At 26.7% G+C, this 26,296-nt stretch overlaps 4 protein-coding genes across 7 annotated transcripts; 2 read left to right on the top strand and 2 right to left on the bottom strand.

Moving 5' to 3' along the window:
* Nucleotides 1-207: 207 nt before the first annotated feature.
* Nucleotides 208-15,744, bottom strand: Vps13B (vacuolar protein sorting 13B). 2 transcript variants are annotated; one of them, XM_015320384.2, is made up of 39 exons: nt 15,436-15,744; nt 15,100-15,293; nt 14,857-15,034; nt 14,696-14,774; nt 14,445-14,620; nt 14,260-14,363; nt 13,924-14,170; nt 13,631-13,842; nt 13,352-13,561; nt 13,135-13,273; nt 12,945-13,062; nt 12,702-12,844; nt 12,447-12,619; nt 12,191-12,367; nt 11,830-12,118; nt 11,502-11,664; nt 11,024-11,411; nt 10,709-10,844; nt 10,320-10,487; nt 10,025-10,245; nt 9,714-9,933; nt 9,428-9,632; nt 9,144-9,321; nt 8,748-9,077; nt 8,240-8,443; nt 8,057-8,172; nt 7,628-7,970; nt 7,413-7,535; nt 7,209-7,325; nt 6,853-7,122; nt 6,136-6,759; nt 5,980-6,075; nt 2,318-5,900; nt 1,824-2,231; nt 1,587-1,763; nt 1,307-1,477; nt 1,028-1,221; nt 599-937; nt 208-508 (listed from the first exon to the last, which is right to left on the bottom strand). In XM_015320384.2, exons 2-39 carry the CDS (start codon nt 15,184-15,186, stop codon nt 278-280), a joined length of 11,337 nt encoding a protein of 3,778 aa, XP_015175870.2. In that variant the 5' UTR covers nt 15,187-15,293; nt 15,436-15,744; the 3' UTR covers nt 208-277. The 2 variants fall into 2 exon arrangements, with proteins under 2 accessions (XP_015175870.2, XP_015175874.2); XM_015320388.2 differs by lacking the exons at nt 14,445-14,620; nt 14,696-14,774; nt 14,857-15,034; nt 15,100-15,293; nt 15,436-15,744 and having other exon boundaries at nt 13,924-14,079.
* Nucleotides 15,745-16,182: 438 nt separating this feature from the next.
* On the top strand, nt 16,183-20,507 carry Letm1 (Leucine zipper and EF-hand containing transmembrane protein 1). Its single transcript, XM_015320459.2, has 7 exons — nt 16,183-16,344; nt 16,811-17,274; nt 17,486-17,656; nt 17,764-18,078; nt 18,162-18,650; nt 18,736-19,176; nt 19,270-20,507. The coding sequence occupies exons 1-7, from the start codon at nt 16,287-16,289 to the stop codon at nt 19,666-19,668; spliced, it is 2,337 nt and encodes a 778-aa protein (XP_015175945.1). The 5' UTR covers nt 16,183-16,286; the 3' UTR covers nt 19,669-20,507.
* On the bottom strand, nt 19,713-23,585 carry LOC107066123 (uncharacterized). Its single transcript, XM_015320456.2, has 8 exons — nt 23,445-23,585; nt 23,263-23,367; nt 23,117-23,191; nt 22,931-23,049; nt 22,577-22,855; nt 22,299-22,506; nt 21,989-22,215; nt 19,713-21,916 (listed from the first exon to the last, which is right to left on the bottom strand). The coding sequence occupies exons 1-8, from the start codon at nt 23,493-23,495 to the stop codon at nt 20,947-20,949; spliced, it is 2,034 nt and encodes a 677-aa protein (XP_015175942.2). The 5' UTR covers nt 23,496-23,585; the 3' UTR covers nt 19,713-20,946.
* por (Protein-serine O-palmitoleoyltransferase por) lies at nt 23,270-26,040 on the top strand. Of its 3 annotated transcripts, none has more exons than XM_015320457.2 (7): nt 23,270-23,409; nt 24,112-24,397; nt 24,471-24,663; nt 24,734-24,950; nt 25,037-25,143; nt 25,209-25,411; nt 25,494-26,040. In XM_015320457.2, exons 2-7 carry the CDS (start codon nt 24,172-24,174, stop codon nt 25,934-25,936), a joined length of 1,389 nt encoding a protein of 462 aa, XP_015175943.1. In that variant the 5' UTR covers nt 23,270-23,409; nt 24,112-24,171; the 3' UTR covers nt 25,937-26,040. The 3 variants fall into 3 exon arrangements, with proteins under 3 accessions (XP_015175943.1, XP_015175944.1, XP_089033558.1); XM_015320458.2 differs by lacking the exon at nt 23,270-23,409 and adding an exon at nt 23,701-23,812; XM_089177432.1 differs by lacking the exon at nt 23,270-23,409 and adding an exon at nt 23,768-23,971.
* The last annotated feature ends 256 nt before the right edge of the window (nt 26,041-26,296 follow it).

The raw sequence follows: 26,296 nt of genomic DNA, 5'->3' as shown, positions 1-26,296 counted from the left end.
ATAAGTAATTTAAAAAGAAAAAAAAGAAATTGTGCATTTATATTTTATACAAAAGATTTACTACGAATTATATGTTACATATATTGCAAAAAATATATATATATATATATTATATATATATTGTTTTTGGCAATAATTCAGAAAGATTATTCATATTGTATTGATAATATAAACTTTTATATTTTTAATAAAAAAATCTTCACAGTATTAAATTTTCACGAGTGTGATAACATTTTTATTTAAAATTACTTTTCATCATTTTTTCATTTTCAATCATTTATAACACAGTAAATCCGCTACCTTGACTTTGTCGTTTAGCGATATTAAAAAGAGATAATAAATAATTACGTGTTTCTGGACAAACATAAAAGGTAAATGTATGTTCTGAATTTGTTGTAGATGATTCTAAAATATCAGATTGTTCATCACTATTAGTAGATAAACTAGCTAAACCAGTACTGCTCGTACGTACATATTCTGCAACTCTTGCCCTCATTTCTTGGTCCATCTAAAAAAAAAAAAAAAGAAAATATAACTTGTACACACATATACATTTATATTATAAAAACGATTACACAATTGATTATCATCATCATACTTCATGTTCAGTGGGTGATAAGGCTCTACTAGTTTGCGTTGTTGCTGGAGGACAATATAAACAAAGCATCGTTGATTCTGAAGAATGATCAATACTGGTTAATTCTTTCAAAGGCAATATCTTTTCCACACTGTCTTCAGCTATATTAACAAGTAACAATGCTTGTCGTGTAAGAACTAAAGTTACAGCACGATTACTTCCTTGTTGTAAAACATAATCTGCATTAGTTACATGCAGAATGTTGTCACAATTTTCTAATAATGGTAGTAAACGCCATGCATATCGAATTGATGCATTATTATTACCAGTACTATATTGAACGATTGGATGTTGTCGAGGCTAAAGAATAACACATTAAATACATAAATTAAATTCATATGAAAATAAATGTTATATAAAATAATTCACATTTTGTAAAGAGTAATATACCAAAGGTAAAGAATTCCATCCTGCGCCTTGTAACAAGCCTTGTCCAGTAAGAGCAACTAATTCAGCAGCTCCACTAAGAGGTTTTGTTACTACACCAACTAATCCAAGTCCAACTCCTGTAACTAAACTTTTAGTTGTTGCTTCACCTGACAATACCTGTTGTAAAGGATGATGTGCCAATCCAGCAACAGCAGCTACAAAAATATATTTATAATAGAATATGTACACAAATATAAATGAGATTATAAAAATTAGAATTATTTAAAAAGAACTACATACCAAGGATACTCATACCAAATCCAGTTAATCCTTGATAAAGTCCTTGTGCCATACCCTGTGGGCGCATTCTTCTGGCTTCTTCCTGACGTTGAAGATGTTCTTCATCTAGTGTTAATCTATCCAAATTTCGAGCAACACTAGACGCTAATTTTGTCACCGAATTAACTGTACCTATATAAGAACATAAATAAATAAATATAATTCAATGAAAATTTCAATATTTTAAAATATGTGTGTGTATTCATACAGGATGTATATATATAAAAATAAAACTATTTACCTGCTGTGATATGTTTCATTAAACTAGCAGATCCATGTGTTATGCCAACAATAAAACCCCAAGGTCCTTGCAACAAGCCTTGAAATGGAAGAGAAACAAAATCTCTAAGACCTGAACCAAGTGCTTGAGCTAAACCTCCAGGTGATCCAAGTATTTCTAAGGATCCAACTACCCAACCTGAAATCAATTTTATTAAATATTCATACTTATCAATAATATTTATTAACTTAAACTTACCAGCGCCAAATATAGCTCCAGATAAATAATGCATAGTAAGTGCATTCCCTAGTCTATACGTTGTAGTTAAAATATTTTTCCTTTCAAAAGTACTAAAATATAATGGTGAATGATCCAATGCCACATATAAGCGTACAGATGTATGTACACTGAGTAAAATTGATACTGGATCTATTGTAAAATGTTGTAATCTTAATGGCACGCTTAATATTTTGGCATCGATCATGATATAATCTGATACATAAATAGTTGTTGATGTTAATACTGGTTGAGTCTTTTTTAACATACTAGTTGGAGAACTAAACCGTGGTGGTATCATAGAATTTGCATAATCTAATAAATGACTAATATATGTATCTTCAATATAAGCACTAATAGGTGCAATTTTTAAGTGCAACTCCTTTGACACTAAAATAAATCATTTTGATTAGTATATATACATAATAATTATAAAACACAATTTAAACAAAAAAAAAAAATGGAATTATTCATACCTATTATTTGTCCATTTTTCTCCCAAATGTAATCAGCAGTTATCAAAGAATTTTCTTTAATTTGTTCCATATTATTTATTAAACAATTAGATGGATAAAATGTTTCTCTTGTTGTAAGTGGACTTTGACTGATTAATACTACTGGAAAATCAAAACCTCCTTGATCAAATACTTGATTATCTAATTGTAAATCTCCTATACATATACAAAAGTTAACAAGAGTAGGTTTTGCGTGTAAAGTAACAATTAAATCTGTCATAGACAAACTTGCTACTTCAGTCTTTTGACCAATCTCATTAATATCTTTCAATATAATAATAGTAATTCCATGAAAATAAATAGTTGCTGAACCTTCTCTGTTATTTACCGTTGCGTTTGATTCATTTATTGTTTTAACTTGATATTCATCATGATTTTTATTGCTACTTTCGTGAGGAATTAATAATTTTAAATTTGTTTGCGACGACGATATAGAAGAATTTGTTGCTGGAACATCCTCTTGTGCTGAGAAAAAACTAGTTGCTGATGTTGAGCTACTAGAATATTGTATGTTAAGAAAATCTTGATTATCTTCTATTAAAGTTTTAAAATTTTTAGGAATTATTTCCACTTCTTTCAATTTATGTTCCTTACGCATTAATCGATTTCTGATATCTCTAGCAGACACTTCTATTTGTGAGATAGGAACGACAGTAATATGTGTAGTATAGCAACGATTGTGCATGATTAATTTAACATCTCCATAAGAAGGTAATCGAACATAATGATCCATAGGTATATTTGTCAATGCAGACAGACTAATGCCTCGTGACCATTGCAATTCCTTTCGTTGTATTGCTTCATTGTTATATGTATTAGGTAATGCAGATAATAATAATATATTAGATGTAGTTGGTGCAGGAGTATCAGGTAATCGGTTACCAATGCATGGAAGAGAATAATGACACGTAGCACCAGTTTCCACTTCACAGATCCATGTAAAATGTGGTGCATCTAATACAATTCCATCTACATTCTCATTAGCTTGTCCCAATAAAAGTTTATAGGGACACATATTTTCTAGCAATAGTTGAGGATGGTTATCAATATGTACCATAATATATGATGTACCTTTGTCTTCTTGAATAGTTAGTACTACTGACATAGTAGTAGAGCCATTTGGAATAGCAACACACTTACGACTCATGGTTTGATCTATTTTAATTGGACAGGACCATCTGTGTCCTAAGCTCAGAGAAATATATAACACAAGAGATTCAATGTTACTGTTTTCATATAACATATGCCATTGAACAATAGGTGTAGCTTGATGTTGATCTTCAGATGGTAGAATATTTTGACTGTAAGGAGTAAGATCGTGAGGTAACTTTAAATCTTTTGATAATTCATCAACTGCAAGTGTAGCAATGCATAATTCTTGATTTGTTAAATTTCCAATAACGTGACTACTTGTTACTCTCACTAAACGCATATCTTCGTGCATGCTAGAAGTAATACTAATTATAGTCACGCTGGATACGCAATCAACAATAGTTTTGATGTTGCCTTCAACAGGAATTAATCCTCCTATACGAGGCATATAAAAACTTTGACTCCAATCTGGTCTGGCTAATTGAAGAGCTGGCGAAGTATAATAAGTATCACCAATACCAACACCTAAATGAAATACACCTTCTAATTTTGGTGGTGTTACAATTCCATAATGAGGAACTTGACAAAGTTCGATATCTTCAGAGACAAGAGAAATATAACATCCTAAAGAATTTAATATGAAACACCATGGTTGTAATTCCAACAAAAGTGTACTTGACACTAATCCAGCATCTTGATATTTAACTTGAACGTGAGTTTGTGGTTGTTCAGCAGGTATCCAGTCTGCTGTATCGTCCGCTTGAAAAGGCCATCCTATTTCATCCTTTTGACTTTCTAATTCTTTCAAAATATTATCTATATCTTCTACTTCAGGTCTTCTAAAAAATTTTCTTTGATCAACTGAACTGTACGATAATGGTACGTATGGATTAGATGCACAAATTCCAGATTCTAATTGGAATGTTAATTGATGGAAGTGTTCGAATGTACCAGGACAATACAATTGTTGACGTTCACCACGTCCATTCACTATTGTACTTGATAACATTTTTAACGATGGTGTTTCCATTTGTACTTTAGCTGGTACTGGTAAATGCGATCGTATCATATAAAGTGGACTCAATACGGCAAGTATCTTAGTTTTTTCTTGAACAATTTGTGTTATTATTCGCACCCAAATACTAAAAAATTGACCACGCTCTTGTAAAGGCACTTTTACGAGCCAAGGTTGACTCAATTTAGCATTCGGCTGAAGAGGTATATCTCCTGTCCATGATAAATTTGGTATATTCGTAAAACGTAAACGCATTGCCATTTTTCTGTTATTTTCAATAACAATAGTCGATGGTTGACTTTTTCCAAGTAACATATAAACATTTTTTGATACGGTTACTTTGGTACCAGTATCAGCTTCATATTTAACTAATTTCATTTCAAAATTATCTATTAATTGACTTGACACTATAAATTGTCCAGTAAAAGTAACAAGTTTTTGCGTAGCTGACAATGATGTAATATTTACAAATATGGTAATATCAACCAATGGATTTGCAAATTCTACCAAATGTGTTCCATCCGTATTTACTGGAAATGGTCGACTCCACATCCAAGCATTAGCTTCTATCGATATTCGTATCATATTATTGCCAATGTGTCTCCATGAATAAAAATTGCATTCTCTGGTATTTAATAATACGTTATCATCTGTACCACTTTGTCCAAAACGAATTGGAATATTGCAATCATTGGCTATAACATATCTCGTTAATATAATGACACCTTTGTTTTCTGTATTTAACGATGCAGACCATAAATAAGAAGATACAGAAAGAGTGTGTGTTATTGTTGGACTAAGTTTTAACGAGAAAGGTTTACACATTACAGAAATATCAATTTTATCTGATAAAGAAATTTGAAATTTTCCATCTAATGGATCCAATACTTCTTGCATAATTAAATAACTATAATCCAATATATGAATACTAATAACACCATTAATATCGACAAGTGTAGAGCCATCTGTCCATCTATTAAAAACAAGTATGGCACCTTTGTGTTCTATCGACATGAAACATTGCATTTCAGGAATAGTGCCTTTCACCGTAAAATTATGCAAAGGAGGAAGTAAAGAATCATAAGTAGATGAATCTATATGATTGTACAGTGACACATGAATAATACCAATGTTTAAAGCAGCTTGTAGATTTGGTATTATCGATGAATTAAAATAAGAATCAATGCGTAAACAGGCTGCCAATGCTCTAGCAGATACAAGAGTTTTTGAAACAGAATTATTAACAGGCATCATTAATATTACACGCCAAACACATGCCACTACTCGTGTTGGTGCTTTTTCAGGAAGATCCAATCGATAAGTATCAGTTTCTGATAAATAAAAGTCAGCATAATGTTGATAAGCCATATGACTGTCACTCCAGTATTGTAAAACACAGGATATTCTATCTGTATAAAATCCTTCATTGTCTGATGTCTAAAATGAAATATAATTGTTAAATAATTGATGATAAAGTTCCAAATAATATTCATTATAAATAATATAATACACTTACTTCAAATGGTACGGGAGAGACATGTATTTTTGTTAAAGTTCTAGGTTGAGGATACCTCCAAGCCATTGCTTGTTGAGGATAAGTAAAAAATATGACCTGCAAATATAATAAACGTAAATAAAACCTTTTATTTCCAATAAAACATATATATCTTACCTGATATGGGAAAGGTAATTCATCTCCTGTACCATCTATAAACTGGAATGCACCAGCTTTTAAATCATCCTTGTAATGTTGTTCAGTTGATAACACAACTTGCATTTCACGACTGTTATCCTTAACATTAGATGTTTGAAAATGACTTAAAAGTAGCTGACAATCTTCTACCACTGTTTTCATAATTTGAATTTGATCTGGCCCAATATCAAGATAAATACTGTCACTGTCTGCTTGTATTTGTATTTGAGGTAGAGCTTCAACATCTTGCCAAGATTCCCAAAGAAGACAAACAGTTATGTTATAACACCATGGTTTTAATAAAACTTTCATATTTCCATTAAGAATGGCAGATATAATGAAAGACTCGACAGATATATTTGAGAATATTCTATCTGGTCTTAATAACGTTGAAATATTTCCATTTAATGTTGCCAAACTAATAATTATTTCCGAATCAGAGCTAGTTTTCAAAGAGAGTACAATTTGTTTCGTACTTAAATTTAAATCTGGTAAATACATCTTTTTACATTTAAATGGCAATTGATCGTTCATAGTTTTATTATCATCTGCATCTTTCATAGATGATTTCGTATTATTCTCATCAATAAAACACGACATAATCTAATAAACAAAATAGATTACATATACTTATTATGTATAGTAATTTAAAATAAAATACATTTGATACACACGTATATTTCTTTTATATAATACCTTACTGTTTATGTCATATATTTGATTTAGCCTTGACAATGAAAAATGAATTTTTGTAGGTCGACCCATATCCATAAAGAAATGAGTATTTTTTCCAGGATATTTTTCACATTTTACTGTTACAAATGATGGTGGAATACCAGTGTCCGGATGTGGTTCGCCATTTTTCGTTTGTATTATAAAAATAGTAAAATCTTTTTCACTTGGTATTGATCTTAAATCTTGTGCATCTTTTGCACCTAATGCTATTGTCATATCAAAACAAGAAATCTGCAATAATATATATATAATATAAATATATACTTGTGATAGTATTTCTTTAAATAAAAATGAATTTATTAAAAATAATAACATACTTGCATCTTTTGTGATAAATTTTGTTGCCAAAGATAAAGATTTGGTTGATTAATCATTAAATAAAGTAATGGTTGTTTTAAATTACCGGTATCATCTTCATCCGCATCATTCATTTCCTGTAATAATACATAAAACAAAAAAACGTAATATATTTATCTTTAATTAATTTCAATTGTTATCAAATATATAGAAAAATGACTTACTACTTCATATTCAGAATTAACATGTATCTTTTGTGTTTCGTAAGATATAAAAGTAATTTTTCCACAATTTATTAAAAATTCACATGGTGGAAGTATCAACACTTCTGAGAATTGTGATTTCTCCTATTACGATAAAATAAAAATAAAAATGATAAAATAACATTATATTTTTCATTTATAAATTTCATTAAATACAAAATATCAATTTTACATACAACAATCGTTGAATTTATGCTAGACATTTCAAAGTCAATACCACTGTCCTTTGTAACATCTATTTCTTGTTCCTCAGACATTTGTTTTATCCAAGTAACTTGTTTTGGTATTGGTGAACTTTTGTCATTTTTATCATAAGAAACATCTGTTATTTCTATCTCCTGTACGTCTCCCGATAGTAACATGTTACATTCGTTAGATAAAATGGAAATTAATTTCAGTTGATCTAAATTAACTGTTATTTCAATATCCGTGATACAATTTATTTCCACTGCACTTCCACAAACTATTGTATCAGGTTTAAGTTTGATCGTTGGAGCAATAATCAAACAGAGATCAAACCTGCACATACAAAAAATTCAATTAAATTATAGAATTTATATATATGTGTCAATATTATTAAAAAAAAAAAAAAAAAAAAAACTTACTTAGCTAGTACAGGAAAAGTTGAGAAATGTGGTTCCAAACTGTTCCCATTTCCAAGTTTGTTCCATTCTAAAGCAGGATTCTCATTCATTGTATAAAGATAAGATTGAGACATACGCTGAAAAAATAAAACTTTCATTGAAAATATGTTACCAATGTAAATATTGTTAAATATTATATCAGACCTTATTAATACTCATTTGATAATTTTTCCATGTAGTGCTATATACACATATACCCTTCACATTAATTTGATATTGACGATCTTCCACTGCAGAACCTGGCATATTTAATATATTTGCTTGTGCTGCAAGTTGATATATATCTGATCGTAATGGTGTTCTACAAATTGGATTTTCTGCATGCGGTGTAATACGAATACCATCAAGCTAAATTATAGAGAACAATAAAATTGTATATAATTTGTTCTTCAAACTTAAATTAAGATGAATAAACAAAGTATTGGATTGTTAGGAAAGTAATTTCATTTTTTTCTAACACAATAAATGCATGAATTGATGCAAAATGGCAAATAACAACACGTGAGATCGGTGACAAGTTAAATTAATCAAATTCAACTGTTTATGCTCACTCAAAAGGCCTAGGTTTTAACTTCGAAACAATAATTGTTTTCATTTTCACAAAAAAAGAAATGAAATTACTTTCCGAACAATCCAATATATTTATAATTACCTGTAAAATTAATAAATCATGTTGTAATCGATGTCTAGCAGGTGTAGATACTGGTATCATAAGTCTTAATCCTTTAAATTCTAAATGTATCAATGGTAAAAATTCATTATTAATACTTGTAATTTTTGCTAATGTTGATGTGATGATTCCTTCTTGATTGCTTTTTGTTACTTTTGGATATTTTTTATTTAGATGAATAAGAGGTTTTGCCAATTGCATATATTTGCTAAGTATACTTAAAGGTAAAATAATATCAACCATTTGTATTTTTATATCTATTTCAGAGATGTATGCATTTGTTGATACTAATGCTTCTGTTATAACATCTTTCTGTAAAATATAAAACTATTATTAATATTACAAACATTTCAATCTTATATATATATATATTCGTACCTTATTATTTTTGTAGCGTTTGTAAGTACCCCAACGATTATGAACATTACCCGATTGTGCTCGTGTTAAAGTAAAACTTAAGAAACCAGAATCATCTCCCTTTTCTAAATTATCTTCTCTGCCACATAAAATTATACCGACATATTCTCCAACGTCCCAATTTTGTGCATAAGGTGCTCTATACAAAATTAAGTTCAATTTCATTTAAAAAAAAAAAAAAATTGTATTTCTATACACAAAGAAAATAATTTGTGTAATAAATTAATAATACAATAAAAAGATACCTTGTATAATGAAATATCGTAACTGTTGTGATTTTATTTTTTAATTTTAAATAAACCGGTTGTAAATCTAATGAAGTAATAATATCTTCCATTTCCATGACTAATTTCAAAGATGGTTTTATTTCTTGTCCCGTGACATATAATTTAATAGCTATTTTTGTTATTGTCCATTGAATCCATGCGGTTAATGTCACATTATCTTTCTCTGAAATGATATTACATATTATAGAAAATAAATTGAAAAAAAAAAAAAAAGAAAAAAGATAGATTTTATTTAAAAATTTACCTGTAATGGTATCATCTCTTGATGTAGATATCGTTGAGTTTGTAGTTGTATCTTCTGGATATATAATTTGTGTAAGTGTAGAAGGGGTTTGTGGTATGGCTGGAAAAACGACTACATTCTCGTTAATGATATGAGGTACGACAGTGTTACTTTCTTTAAAATTATTTGTTATTAGTAAAATATTCACAATTTTTTGTATTATACTGCTCATGAACACAACCTACAAAAAATAATATACATTAGTTATAAACATTAATAAAATAATACACACACATTTATATATATATATATATATTAAGATATTATATTACCTGTTCTTCTGAAATGGAAATGATAATAGCTGAATTATCAATATGAACACAAACACTCAATGCAGTAAGAATATTTGAAGCTTGGGATGTAGTAGTTTTCGTAGTAAGAGCTAAAGTTGCATTTAATGACATTTTTTTAATAAAATTTTGTTGCATATCTCCTTGTAATGTATAACAGTGAAATTCGGAAAGACTTAATGTCCAAGGAAAACTTTGTACACCTAGATAAATAAAACAATAATAAGGATTTGTTCTAATATCACATAAACATTCGACATATTAAATAAACACTTACGATATGTCCACATTGATTTAGGCAACTTTACTGGGAATGTTTTAAGATAAGGTGATAATTGTTCGGAATTAATATTACTTGAATGAATCTGAATACTTGGTAGTTTTAAACTTAATATCTGCAGATGTTGATCTTCTTCTAATGCTCGATTTTTGGCTTGTTCTATACCTGTTATGAGAGATTTTATTTATAAAGAAGACTCTTTCTTAATAAACAAATAATATTGAGATTATAAATTGAGATATAAACTATCCTATCTTTCAAGTTAGATGAAACTGCACACAGTGTGCAAAATTTGATTAAAATCAGTTCAGTAGTTTACGAGTCCATTGCGGACAAACAACGTGACACGTAATTTATATATATATTAAGAAGAAGAAGAAGATTACCATGTGCTCCTATACCGCTCATTGTAGTCGATGGTATATAGATAACAATATGACCAATACATCCACTTAAAACAAGACCAGACCACCATGAATAGAGTTCGGCTAATCTGACCAATACTCCTGATTTCTGCAAGTTCTATCATGGTCTATGCGTAAATGTAATATATTTTGCAACAAATAATATAATTACATTATCTAATAGATATATATATATATACATATATATTTTAACTCATTCATCTAATATATAAAATATCTTTGTACTTAAGATTAAACAAAATCAAAATAATAAAAGATAAATATAATTAATTGTACCTTCTGTTCTGTATCAATTTTAGATTCATTCTTTTTTTGAGTTTCCTCATTTTGAAGCATTTTTGGTTTTTCAACTATCGTAGAAGATCTTTTTCTATCCTTGTCAGAAGAACTGTGAACACTTTCATGCAAGCTTGGAAATGTTTTTTTTCTTGTACTGGTGTCAGACGATGCACCCTCAGCAGATAATTGGCTGTCTTGACGCATTGTACATAATGGTCCCAATTCGTAATAAGTAACTTGATATTCCAACCATTTCAAAAAGAGTGGATCTAAGGAACCTCTTAATTCTGCTACTTGAAGTGAGATAAGTGTTGGATACGTTTCTACTGGAGCCTTTTTAGGAAACTGTATTACAGCAATTAAAAGAGGTTTGTTTTCCGTTTCGCTAAATACAAATATAAATATTATTTTAAAATATCAAATAAATTTGGATTATTAATATCATTTTAATTATTATTTATATTTATATAATAACCTGTTAACATCATATTCTGGACCTGAGAGTATAAATGCTTGCTGGGTATCGCTAAGTGTAAAAATCTTCAGAGAATTTACACTTATTTCATTAACATTCATCATAAATGTTGAAAGCCTTTTGTAATTGATATTTTCCAAGAGTAATTCTAAATAAATTGGATCTGTAACATATTAAAGAAATGTATGTAAAATAAAATACTTTATTTATATCCCTTTTTTTTTAATAATATTAATATAAGTTAATATAATAAAAAAAAAAAACATTCTTATATAATGTGCATTTGAAATAATTAAAACTAACATTTATATTAGACGACTGGACATACTTTTGTCTTGGCATGCATCACTAAAGAGAGAAGAACAAACAAGAGGATTTGTTGTTTCAGTGGAATCAAGCAATGATGTTATTATAGAAGTGGCAACCATCAATTTTGGTTTAGTTCCCGTAATAGTAATACTATCAGTATGAAACGTGTATGTTTCACAAATTAAATCTAGATGAGTCCAATATTGTGGATAAAGTAATTTTTTAAGAGAACATTTTACAAAGCATGGCATCATTAATGATGTATGACAATTTGTTGTCAAATATAATTGACTCTTTATTCCATAAACCTAAACAAAAATGTTCATGTTGATATATGTGATCTTAAATTTGTATAAATGAAAAAATTAATACAATAATACCTGCATTTTAATAATTTGATGACATTGTTCAAACATTTCTGGTAATAATCCAGTTTGTTTGGAAGCACAAGCAGTAAGTCTAAATGGATACAAAGGTTGAATCATATGTGCAGTTGCTTTGTCAAATTCAATGCTTACAAAAGGATCATTTGTAAAAGCTGGTGTTAAAGGTACAGTCTGTAATAGTCATGACTACATGAAATATATTTACAACTATAGACAACACATTCATTAATTTGTATAATTTAATATTTACCCTATTTTCAACTATTTTACGCTGACGTGGTAATCCAGTAATGCAATGATCAGCTAATTGTAATTGTAAAGAAGCTTTTATAATAAACAAATAAGTTTTAACCATTGATACATTTTCTCTCAAAGCTTCAAATTCTTCTAATGTAACTGGAGGAAGTTCTTCAGCAGAAGGATCTCAAACATATAATTACATCGTTTAAAATATTGTACAAAAGAAAACAACAATAAATTTAATTTATACATATATAGCTCTTACCAGGTTTTGGTATAATATATGGTGTATAATCATATTGCGAAGCAGCTTGTTTTATTGTCTCTATACGATGGAAAATTCCTGAACACAATCTGATCGTTATATCTCCAATAATATATCTAATCACTCTTTGCTCCTGAAAGTTACTACAACGTATAAAAAAAAAAAATTGCAATTATAAAATAACACTGCATAATCTTCATCATATTTTTTGTATATTTTATAAGATACGAATTTTGTTATTACCTATATTCAAAATTGGAACCAAGTTCTGCTAACTTTTCAGTTGTTATGTCATCTGGAAGTTGTACACAATGAACATAATCCATTACAAAAGCTGGACTCCTTTTCAATAAATTTTCCACTGAAATGAAAAATAAAAGTATTTGTAGATTTATTAAAATTATATTTGTTTAAATTATATTCATTGTAATACCTGAAACAGTTACTAAATGATAATTTATCCCTTCTTTATAAGCCCTTTTCTTTCCATTATTTTCTAAAGCATCATTATCAAATAATGAATCTTTTAAATAATTTCTATTGACTTTTCCTGCTGTTAAATAAAGAGGTGGCTAGAAAAAAAATGATATTTATAAATTAAACAAATATTCTTATATTAATATGATATAATTATTTTTAAAAAAATATACCTGTGCACCATCAACAACTTCAAGGTGTCCACAACTGCAAGTTCCTCTGGGATAAAGGCGTATGTTAGCCAAACCAATTTGAACATTAGTCATTTCAATACCTTGCAGTATTACATCCACTAAAACTCCATTCAATCGTAATGATAAAAACGATTTGTATCTAAGCTTTCGTGACTTGTAAAACAATTGTTCTTTCACACTTTCAACAACCTACAAACAAAACTTTAATATGTATTCGTAATAATATTAAAAAAAAAAATAATTCATCATTGGATATACCTTAAAAGTTAAAATAGTATCATCGATATAAATGCCTAAATGAATAGTGTGCCCAGAATATGCCATTTGTTGTTGACTAGACCAATCATTATCCCAATCAACAAAACCAGATGTAACCCAATCAATTGGTAAAACTGTAGAGGCTACATTCCAAGCCCAACCACCCCAACCAACTGCTTCAGTGATTGTTCCAATTATTTGACTAATTTCATCTAAAATATTTTACATGTAAAGTTATAAAACAACTTTTGTTAATAATAAACAAATAATATAGCAAGATAAATAAAAGAAACCTTGGCCTGTTTCTTCTCCAGTCTCAGAATTTAGTGATTTTTCTTTACCAATTGGAAATTGTTTTGTTTGTAAAGCCACTAATAATGATGCTAATCTAAGTAACATTGGTATTTGTTGTTCAGTCATACTAAATTCCATTTTCTCACAGTGAAGATCTAAACGTGTAACAGATGCCCTTTTAGCAGTATTACTATGATAATTTACGATTAAACGTATGGCCAAGGAACATCGATATAAAACAGGATCCTGGGATTTCAAATAAATGTGTGTGATATAACTTCTTTTTATATTTAAAAAAAAATATAATATTAAACTTATAAATAAATCTAAAATACCTGATAAATTTCTATTTTTCCAGAAGCATCCATTTTATCTAAGCATAAAGTTAAATCTTGAATGGTAATAACTTTTCTGAGCATAACTTCAAAAATATTAACATCTGTAAATAAATATTATTAAATAAAAAATACTATATTTTTAAAAACGATAAATATCGAAATAATTTTCTAACAATAATTACCAGTAAATGCAGGTTTCCATTTATCGTCAACAGTTTGAACACTTAAAAACCTAACATTTACACTCAGCACGATATCTTCTTCTACATATTTTAATATTAAATTGTTACAATGAATTGTTATGTTGTTAACAATTTTTGTAATAATACTTTTGATATATCCAGGCGGTGCTACTTCTCTGTTGAAATTATATATCATTGTTTTTTTTTTTTTATTTAAATTAATGTTACAATATTATAATATAATTACTTACTGAACCATTTCTTTTTTCTTTTGCATGGTAGGTTTTCTGATTTCTGTGCTTTTTTCATCTTTTAATTTTAATATACATTCTATAATAAAAAAAAAATAAATTAATATAACATTTTGAAGAGAAATTTGTTTCTTTTATAATTTATTAATATAAATATTTACCTATTGTGTTAATCGTTACCACTATTGGTTCTGAATTAATTTTTACCCATGGAACGTGTATTAATAATTCATGTATATGACCACTGACAAATTTAAATGGTAAATTTAATTGTTCTTCTAATACTTCTAATCGTAAATCCAAATTTTGAAAAGATGCATCGCCACCCCATAAGGATACCTAAAATATACGAACAAATATTATGCAATTCTTTCATTTGTATTATTTTTATTAATAAATCATACCTGCGATTGTTCCGGTTTAAAATTTTTAACATACTTCTCAACATAGCTGAGAATTATAGGTGTTATATAGGATTCCAATTTGAACATTGTGATAAGGAATATGAAGTATATAACATAGTTTTGTTAAATCTTTAAATTCCTCTTCGATAAAAATTTATATTTAATTTGGTATGCCAATATAATTGGTTATTTTTCTAGACAACAATAAATATCACTTATTAAAAAAGTAATGTAAGTCCATTTAAAAATAAATATGAAAACACATAACTCTGATGATTTTTATTTATAATTAATGAAAATGACGTGTCTTCTCGATTATTTTCAAAATAAACTTACATCACTTTCACAATAAACGATTCATTTATTGAAATCAACTAACATTAACCTTTTTTTTAACAAATGCCAAATCAGCTGCACTTGTACAAGATGTTAAGCAACACACGTCCCAATGTAATCCGATTTTGTCAACTTCTTTTAGGTTAGAAAACAAAAGATAAATTAAATTGTCAAATTAATAATTAATTATTTCAATCCAACTATAATATTAAATATCACAGAAGTTTGAATCATTTTGAACTAATATTTAATTTGTCAAATGCATTTCTATACTTTAAATATAACTAATGACTTTTTTCTATCTGTCAAACGTAGGTGGTAACACTGCATTGTAGTATTATTCAATTTCGATATATATCGATCAATGTTAAATATTATCGATAATATAATCGATATTTTGAAAATAGAAAATATTCCAATTTTGTTTTAATTTAATTTTTCTTATAAAATTTCTTGATAATGATCTAAAAAAAAAAAAACAAAACAATAAAATGAACAATAAATAATTTAAAATAAAAATTACCTTGTCTTTCTTTTTTACTTTTTGTTTTAGATTTATTAATATAATAAAGGTTATTTTGTTGTTGCACTTATTGTCAATCAAGATTTACATAATTTTTATTACATTGTTAGTCTAGATTTACATGATTGGTTATTCAAAATGCACTTAATATGCATTTTGTAAATCGGATCTGTTTCAATAAAATTTATCAACGATTAATGAAAATAAGCCTTTCAATCTGTTTTATTACCTTCAGAATGGAAAATTTGTAATGGTCGGTTAGTATTGCATGGTATAGTAAATCACGGTTCCGAGAATAATAGTTAAAACATTACAATAATTATTCGAAATGAATCCTTTGATATATTCGAAAACTTTAACGAATAATCATGGAAGATTAATTAGACGTACGTATTTTTATTATCCATTACTCCTATCACCAATTAAATAATTATTTTTCTAAAAACAACTTATATATAGTAATTGCGTATTGTGTGTATTTTTTTATATGTATGTATATGATAAATCATTAAGAGATCAATATTATTATATTTACATAACAATGGAAAAATACAGTGTACATGAGATGTAATAGAAATTCTGTTTAAATGATTATATCATTTCTATAATAATTGTCTTAACTTGTTATCTTATTTTAATATGCGTTGTACAGGTTATATTTTCATATGGTATCAATTCATTATACTATTATGCATTTATTTATTTTTTAATGTTTATGTATGAATTGTTATCTTAAATTTGTATTTTTTAATTATGTTTAAATAGTTAATAATATATTTTTCTTTAATGTGCAACATTTAATATAAATGTTTTTATTTATTAATTAATAATTTGTGTCTTTTTATCTTTCAGAATATTGGTGTCTAAAATCATGGTATAGTAGTAATCATACTAATTCTATTCCAAGTCTTATATGTATAGATTTAAAGAGATCAACATGCAATCAAACTTCAACAGACCTTGTTCTATTGGATACTCATTCAAAAAATATGATGTATCTACAAACTCGTTCATTTTCGAGATCTTTCATTTACCATGGTCAAGAACCATCATCTAAAATTGAAGAAACTGTTAAAAATATCAAAGAACGAAAAGAATTGAAAGAAAAATCAATCGAAAGTAAATGTCAGCCTATTGTTTCATCGACTGATAAAGCTTTAACAGAAAAGAAACCTCCATTATTGGAAAGAGTGAAAAATGAAATATTACATTATTATCATGGCTTTCGATTACTAGGATTAGATATGAAAGTTTCTGCCAAATTGATTTGGAGAATCTTACAGGGTAAAGAATTAAGTAGAAGAGAACATAGATTGGTATGTACTTGTAAAATTCTTCAAATTATAATTTCAGTTTTAATCTATCTTATATTATATCATGTTTAATAATAATATAAGTAAATTCACAATGTATAAGAAGTATTATTGAAATTTTGCCAAATATTGGCTTAATGTTTTTAGTTTGATAATAATCATCTTTTATTATTTAAACATTATGTATATTTAATATTAATTTATTTATTGTTAGCTCGTTAAAACAACAGGAGACGTGTTTAGATTAATACCTTTCTCCGTATTCATCATTGTACCATTTATGGAATTCTTACTTCCCGTTGTAATTAAATTCTTTCCTGGTTTATTGCCATCAACATTTCAAACAGCAGTTGAAAAGGAAGATAAATTGAAGCAAGCTTTAAAGGTAATATAATATAATATACACAATTATTAATTATATTATTAATTTCTATTGAAAATATTAATCATATTATCTTATTAATGAATGAATATATTAAATAATTATTTCAGGTTAAAATTGAGATGGCCAAATTTTTACAACAAACGTTAGATGATATGTCATTGCAATCATCTGATCATAAATCTGAAAAAGCCAAAGAGTTTGCTGAATTTTTTTATAAAATTAGAACAACCGGTAATGTGGCGAGTAACGAAGATATCATGAGATTTAGTAAACTTTTCGAGGATGAAATTACTTTAGATTCCTTATCTCGACCACAATTAATTGCTTTATGTAGAGTATTGGACGTTCAAAGACTTGGTACTACAAACTTTTTACGTTTTCTACTTCGAATGCGATTAAGAAGTCTTGCTGCTGATGATAAGGTATGTTTTTGATTGATTATGCTTAATTTTAATGAAAATTATTATAAATACAATCTTAATTCTTTATTTTTTTCAATGAACAGTTAATTCAAAAAGAAGGTGTAGATAGTTTAACGAGGAGTGAATTACAACAAGCTTGCAGAGCACGTGCTATGCGAGCATATGGAATGCCAGATGCTAAACTAAGAGAACAACTATCGCAATGGTTAGATTTAAGTTTGAATATAAAAGTACCACCAAGTTTACTACTTCTATCTCGAGCACTTATGGTACCTGACACCATTCCTATGTCAGACAAATTAATAGCAACTATATCAGCATTGCCTGAAACAGTGGTTGCACGTACTACATGTGCCATTGGAGAGAAAGAAGGAAAACTTGATCTTAAAGCAAATATTGAAATTATTAAAATGGAAGAACGTAAAATTGAGGAAGAGAGAGAAGAACAAAAACAAAAAGAAAAGAAGGAAGCAGAACCAATACCTATTACTTTTAAAAAGGAATCTAAAAAAGATGAAATTACAGCAACTGATGTAAAAGTTATTGAACAAGCCCTTGAAACACTGGACAAGGTTTGTATTTTAATTAATGGATATTTTTTTTTTTTTTGTACCTTTTGTACCTAATAACACAAAATTTATTTTTATTATATTTTAGGATAAAAAGAAAATGACTGTAGAAAAGGAAGAATTGAAAGAGCTTAAGGAAGAGATGGCAGAATATCAAGAGGATGTTAAAGAATTATATCAAATAAAAGCTGAAGCAAAGGGTGAAGTTGATGTTGACAATATTAAAATATCCAAAGGAGCTAACAGATTATTTAATAAAATTAACAAGATGATTCAGAAGGCTGATGCAGTTTTATTAGAACTAGAACAATCAGAAAAACAAGTTAAAAAGAAAATACAATCTTTAAGTCCAGAAGAACAAAAGGAATCTAAAACTGTTGAAGAATTAGTCAAAATAGATGAACTTATTGCAACTATAAAACAAATACAAAATGTATCAGATCAACCTAAAATCAAAAGAATAGCTGAAATATTAAAACAAATGGACGACGATAAAGATGGTGCTATTAAACTTGAAAATGTTTTAAAGGTATGATTTATAATATTGAAATATAATGAGAGATGATATATATTGTAATTAGAATATTATTATATTTATATTTAAATATTATTCTTTTTGTAGATTATAGAACTTATAGAAAAAGAAGATGTGAAATTAAATAAAAAACAATTAGATGAACTAATTGAAATGATGGATAAGGAAGAAATATTAGAAGCAGATGAGCAAATTCAAAAAATCTTACAAAAAGAAAGTCAATGCTCGCAAGAAGTGCCTGTTCCACCAATTTCACCAGTTCCTGCTACACCCGTTACAAAAGAAAAACCACTTGGAAAAGAAGAATTAACAGATGATATTTATGAGCCTAAAAAAAAATTTAAAATTTCAACCATTGAAACAAGTAGTACAGAAAAATCAGCCGAAATTTTAACAAGTAATTCCAAATCCAATGTGGACAATCCATCATTAACACCAGGTGTTCCACCTAAAACAAAACAAACAGAAGGTTCTAAACAACTATGATCATCGCACAATAAAATAATGAATTAATTTTATTTTCAAAGTAATTTTTTTTTTTTTTTTTTTTTTTTTTTTCATTTACTTTGAAGAAAATACGTACAATATATTATAGGCATAATTATTTTTTATTAATCACGATTTCTAGCAAAGTTCTTATAATTTTTTTGTGCAAAAATTAATTATTTATTTAAAAAGCCTACAATAATAATGAACTCGTGATACTGATCTGTACATAGTACACAAAGATGATGCTTATATCTAAAAATATATTGCATACATTTGTATATTATATACATAATAGTTCCAGTGATAATTTACTAAAGGATAGATTATCTTTGAAATAATTATTAATTACTAATAGTCTTTTCATTAAGACTGCGATGCATTTAACAGCATCTATTATAATGTTTTGTTTTGCAAGTGTGTGGATACATTTGTGCTGGTTACAAATGGCATGAGTGTTAATATGGATATAATATATATATATATATCAAATTTCATGTTTCAAAATAACTTACACAAAGGAAAATCATTCCATTTGAATAATGAATGCTGTATTTGTCATCTTACATTAAACTAGATTTACATCGTCATTCAAGATTCTTTTGCAACAATATCGATATTAATTGTCTCTGATTATTAATTATATATGTCTTTTTGTGAAATAATATTTCAGACATATATATATATATATAGTATATATATATATGAGTTATTCCACGACTGTAAAATAAAACAGGACACATATACTTATTAAATATATGTACTACTGTTATATAAAAGATGTTACATAAAAATACAGTATACATATTTTTCTTACCTAAAAAAAAAAAAAAAACAAAGATGCTAAAGAATAGAATAACAGTAAAATGTATTACTGTATGTGAGGAAAGTATGCCAAAAATGGCAATGGCATTGAAAATAGTTCAAAACAAATCTGAAATTATATATAAATTACAAAAATTATTAACAAAAAATATTACATTACAAAAAGGACTATGTAAAAAAAAGTACTATCAATAATCAATTGTGTCTTGCTAAAGAAATTAAAATTTCATATTTTTAATTGAAAACTTTTAATTGTGACAGATGCTACCATTTATGAAGATCAAATTTATACAATTTCTTACCGAACAATCAAAAATATAATTGATTAAAAATAATAACGTTGGTGGCAATATTTTTATTAATACTTCTTATTAGTATTATTTATATTTAAAAAAAAAAAAAGAAATATTCAAATTTGTTATTATTTATTTTGATATATGTGAATACAAAATACTATGCAACTGAATCATTCTCTGGTTCCACATCACTTTCCGAATTTTCCCCACTACCTATAAACATTTCTTCATTCATAGAAAATAACTGAGGAGGAGGCTTATTTAATCCAAATTGCATAATAGGATTTTGAAAATTTTTCAATGATAATGCTTTACAATCATTATCCTTATCTTCATCGTCAATGTTCACATATTCTTTAACACTTTTTACATCATCATTATTTACATTTAACACTTGTTTATCAGATACTGGAATATCCGATGTATTCGCTGATTTAGTGGACAAAATTTGATTATGATCATAACTAATAGAATCATTATAACATAACGATTTAGAATTATTGACCAAAGAAGGCATTGGAGGTGGTATAGGTATCGAAGATTTGACGTTATTAATTTCTAAATCATTAGCACTATTTATTACATTTTTGTACATACGTTGAAGTGCTTTAGATTCTCTTTCTGACATAGTTTTATGTTTATCAATCAAAGCTTCCTTTAATTCGCTCATAAAATTCTTTGCCAGCAATTTATCCAATTTATATTCTTTTAATAAGATTTCTTCATCTTCTTCATACAAAGGTTTCAAATATTCCTCTTTAATATATTCCTCAAACACTTCATCAAGTATTTCTGGTTCTTTATCAATTATTACTGGCAAATAATCACTCACATTTTCTATTTTAATATCTTCCTTTGTATCATTCATTTTGAAATTTTTATACTTTGCTTTTGTTATTAATAAACTACTAAATTCAGCAAAATTTCTAGCTCCATCTATTTGTTTATATGCTTCATTCATTTTCTCCATCATTCTTTCTAACATTTCATTATTAATTGAAGTATCGTCAGTACAAATATCGATATCATTAATCATTGATATTATTTGATCGTAGGCCTGTTGAATTTTATTTAATGTTAAATTTAAATGTAAATAAACGTCTTGCCATTTGGATGTAACGAGATTCCTAAAAATAAAAATGATTTATTAATGTGACATTAAATTTGTTATTAACATATATTTAATTGCGATCATTTACCTGTAATTATGTTGAACTGGTTCTATTTTGTAATTATAATAAGAATTAATGTATTGAGATAATTTATGATTATATTTTGTCAATTGTTTATTCAATTTATAAATAATATAAATTACATTAGCTTTGGAAATCTTATCATAAGTTGAAGACCATGTTTTAATATCATATGTAATAGCCAATAAATATAATAATTCTGATTGCATAAGAATATAAGTATAATACAATTGCTGTGTAAAAAATATACAATGTGTAATTAGTACAAAGATAATAGAATTCAGAATTTTGTTTTTTTTTTTATATATATAATCACCTTCAATGCTTCATAATTAATTTCTCCACGTAGTTGAAATACATTATCTTCAAACGTTGTTCTTATAATTTGATTATACAAATGTTTAGGAAATTTTGATATCATAATGGAAATGATATAATGATAAATTTGACAAATATCTTCTAAACATTTCATTAAATTTTCCATTATTGGTTGTAAGTACGTTAATCTTTCTCCCATGAGCATACTAATTTGAATATATATAAAATTAAAATTAGAACATATTATTTGTTAAATGTGTGTATATATATACTTACTGCAATTGTTGATTAGTTTTCTTAGAATTCATTTTTATTTTATAACCGTGTTTCAAAATTTTTAATCCTTTACTACATAAATCATAAAATTCATTTTGTAATAATACTAATTGCTTCAGTTCTTTATGTGCCCATAGATTTTGGTAATTTCTATAACCAGCGTAGTATAATGTAAAAAATATTATCATAGCATTTAATGCTTTGTTATGTTTATAAAACATTAAGTACGTAGAAGAAGCTATTATCGTACCACTAGCAAGTAAATTCTTTAACACTTTCCTGTAATAAATAAATCAAAATCCTTTGTCAATGATGTCTCAACAATATATACATACATTTATGATAAAAACATACTTCCATGGAGCAACAGGAAAATATTTCTCTGCACAACTATTAATTGCAGATGCATGATCATCTAAAAGCGTTTTGGCACTTAAAATAATGTCCAATTGTTCCTTGGATAAATCACAGTCCTGTTAAAAAATAATTTCATGAAATTAGTGTACTGATTTTTATAATTCAATGAATGAATGAACGTACCTGCGTTATCCAAGATTTCAAATCTAATATGTATTTATAGATAATTTTACCTACATCTTTAATAATGTTGATATTCTAAAAAAGATATATTTAATTTATATTATAAACAAGTTGAAGTATGTAAAATTAAAATGAAGTATATATACCATATACATAGATTTCTTTTGTGGTGTCTGTTGATTTTTAAAAACTATTGCAGTTTCAAAATCTGTATATCCTGATGTAACTAAATGTTCATGTATATCACTACCCTAAAAATGATATAAAGTTATTATAATTAAATTGACATATAGGTATATTAAATTATTTATTATTTTCTATAACATACCTCAAATATAACCTCTTCATCTTCTTCTGTATCAATGCATTGACTTAACATTATTGTATTTTTTGTTGATAATTACTAAATATTCACAATTAAAAATGTTTCACATTAAATACTTTTAATTAATATATTGAAATTTTTAAAAATTTTACAATAAATATTAAATATTAAAAATTGATTAAATATAAAAAACATTGTTCAATTATTCCCTGATTACTGACAATTTCTATGAATAACACAAAAGATTAATTTATAATAACTTTAATATAGGTTATATTCATGCATCGTATAAAAACCCATAAATGATGGTATTTTCGGCCATCATACTAAAGAGGGGATGATTGTCTTAAAGTATATTTATGGAGTATCGTGTAATTTAATATTTATTCTATTTATTAATAATAATCATATTGATTATTAATCATTATATCAATATATTAATATGTAATAAGCACAATTAATACAAAAAATTAATTTATTCGTTTAATATATTAAGTTAAATATGTTTATTTGTGTAAAATGATCGTTGGGTGCGTTCAAAATGTTCACATAATTAATATTTATTTTATTATATTTAATATTAATAACGTAACAATTTATTATTATTATTATTATTATTATTATTATTATTATTAATAATAATAATTTATTTTTTTGTATAATTATTTAGGACACATTCAGGTTATAAAATAGGATGTTGCATTAAGTTTTTGAAGAATAAATAGCTGTGATGGATGATGTTGATACTTCAGTGTATTATGATGATGAAAATGATTATTTCGTTGGATTTGGTCATCGTCATTTACCAGAGTATGATTATGAATACGAAGATGCAGAAGGAGAAACGTTATCTGAACTTAATGAATATTGTCTCACCCCTACGTTCTACGATACAGGATTTTATATATTACCATTGTTTCTTGCAATGTTTATTTTTCGACTTATATCACAAATGCGTAAGAATTTTGATTTATCTAATAAATATTATTTATTACACGTACATTTAATGATATTATTTAAATGTTGCAGAATCTATTTCTGATAAATTGTTTCATGGACTATCAATGGTTATTGGAATATGTATCACTCAGCATTACGCAGAAGAATGTTTATTTTTATTAGTATTATTTGTTGTATTTTCTTATATTACTTTAAATTTACCAAAGAAGTATTATAAAGAGATAGCAGTCTTTTTACCATCACTGTTTATCATTGTCTACAGGTATATATATTATTCTAACATATATTCAATTATCAATAATTAAGATTTAAATCATGATTTTATTTTACAGTGAATTTTATATGAAACCAGTCATTTGGCATAAAGTACGCAGCATTATTATGACCATGGCAATGAGAACTATTAGCGTTGCTGCAGATAGTATTGAATCTAATGACATTCCAGATTTTTATAGTTACATGGGATATATGTTCTGTGCAGCTACTTCATTCTTAGGTCCATGGGTTCCAATGAAAGATTATTTGGCTTTACGTCGACCAAATCAACAAGTATAGTTATTGTGATCTTATTATAATTCATTCATTCATTTTATCTACATTATTTTACCTGTTTTTAAATAATTGTTATATTGTAGGGAAAGTGGTGGTTATTGATCGTAATTGGATTTACTTCTTGTTCATTCCTTTTCTTAAGTATGTCAAATTGTTGGATACATTGGATGCTTCCAGATGATTCATGGATGTTAGTATCAAAATATACAATGTTCTATTTTCATTATTGTCAATTAAAATTTGATTATGTTTTAGGTGGTTATTAGCATATAGAGATGCATTATCATTCAGAACATCACATTATTTTATTTCATATTTGGCATCGGCTATATCATTTTTAGGAGGATATCCATTCTCATTAATATCTATTGTTAAACCATTAGAAATTGAACTACCACGTTCACTCGTCCAAGTTGTTGTTTATTGGAATATGCCAATGCATTTCTGGTTAAAAAAATGTACGTTAGAAATGAACATTTGACTTATTTTAACAAGTATTATATTTGTTCATTGTTCTTTTTGTTTGTTTATTGTTTTTAGATATATTCCGTCCAAGTCTAAAGTATTTAGGAAAATTTGGAGCAGTAATTATTACATATCTAGTGAGTTCTCTTTTACATGGATTTAATTTTCAATTGGGAGCAGTATTATTGAGTCTCGGTTTATACACATACGTAGAACATCAACTTAGAATAATGTTTGCTAATATTTTCGACGCATGCATAGCATCAAAGGAATGCGCTCAAAACAAATGTACCCACTTATATAATCCTAACAATTGTTGGTGGGTTATTGCGATAAATATCATGTTTACAGTATTAACAATATTTCATTTAGCATACTTAGGTCTTATGTTTGATACTTCTGAATTACAAGAAACAGGATATAGTTATACTCATACTATTAAAAAATGGTCTGAACTTGGATTCGCTAGCCATTGGGTAGCATTAGCTACATATTGTATATATTTTTTAATACGGTAATCACACCAATATACAGTATATCATACTTTATCAATTTTTAAACACAAATTTTTATACGCAATTAGAATTTTTATAAGTTATCTAATAAAATGATTAGAAAAATATTTTGTATACTTTGTTTTCTTTTTTTTTAATCAAACTTCCATCTATTTGATAAATATATAAATGTACATGTATCTATGTATGTATGTATGTATGTATGTATGTATAAACATATATATATATATATATATATATGTATATAATTGAAAACGCATAAATTTGACAAACGAATATCAAAACAAATAGAAAAAATAAAGTATCGTAAATCATAAATCTCGAAACTTATTAGAAAAAAAATGTGTCAATATTTTATATAAA

The sequence above is a fragment of the Polistes dominula genome, unplaced genomic scaffold (assembly GCF_049000335.1).
Source record: "Polistes dominula isolate Pdom_NZ unplaced genomic scaffold, Pdom_raw_medaka contig_20, whole genome shotgun sequence".
NCBI lineage: Eukaryota > Metazoa > Arthropoda > Insecta > Hymenoptera > Vespidae > Polistes > Polistes dominula.
The sequence above is the reverse complement of the archived record's forward strand: the minus strand, read 5'-3'. Positions and strand labels throughout refer to the sequence as shown.

What these genes read in the sequence shown, in the direction of transcription:
- Vps13B (XM_015320384.2), bottom strand. Translation starts at nt 15,186, where the DNA reads ATGTTCAAATTGGAATCCTATATAACACCTATAATTCTCAGCTATGTT. An exon ending in TTAAACCGGAACAATCGCAG is followed by an intron (nt 15,035 to 15,099) that starts GTATGATTTATT and finishes CGTATATTTTAG; the next exon opens with GTATCCTTATGGGGTGGCGA. An exon ending in ATGATTTATTAATTTTACAG is followed by an intron (nt 8,444 to 8,747) that starts GTAATTATAAAT and finishes TCTATAATTTAG; the next exon opens with CTTGATGGTATTCGTATTAC.
- Letm1 (XM_015320459.2), top strand. Translation starts at nt 16,287, where the DNA reads ATGAATCCTTTGATATATTCGAAAACTTTAACGAATAATCATGGAAGA. An exon ending in AATTGAAGCAAGCTTTAAAG is followed by an intron (nt 17,657 to 17,763) that starts GTAATATAATAT and finishes TAATTATTTCAG; the next exon opens with GTTAAAATTGAGATGGCCAA. An exon ending in GTCTTGCTGCTGATGATAAG is followed by an intron (nt 18,079 to 18,161) that starts GTATGTTTTTGA and finishes TTCAATGAACAG; the next exon opens with TTAATTCAAAAAGAAGGTGT.
- LOC107066123 (XM_015320456.2), bottom strand. Translation starts at nt 23,495, where the DNA reads ATGTTAAGTCAATGCATTGATACAGAAGAAGATGAAGAGGTTATATTT. An exon ending in ATGAAGAGGTTATATTTGAG is followed by an intron (nt 23,368 to 23,444) that starts GTATGTTATAGA and finishes TATCATTTTTAG; the next exon opens with GGTAGTGATATACATGAACA. An exon ending in TGAAATCTTGGATAACGCAG is followed by an intron (nt 23,050 to 23,116) that starts GTACGTTCATTC and finishes ATTTTTTAACAG; the next exon opens with GACTGTGATTTATCCAAGGA.
- por (XM_015320457.2), top strand. Translation starts at nt 24,172, where the DNA reads ATGGATGATGTTGATACTTCAGTGTATTATGATGATGAAAATGATTAT. An exon ending in CTTCCAGATGATTCATGGAT is followed by an intron (nt 25,144 to 25,208) that starts GTTAGTATCAAA and finishes ATTATGTTTTAG; the next exon opens with GTGGTTATTAGCATATAGAG. An exon ending in GCATTTCTGGTTAAAAAAAT is followed by an intron (nt 25,412 to 25,493) that starts GTACGTTAGAAA and finishes TATTGTTTTTAG; the next exon opens with ATATATTCCGTCCAAGTCTA.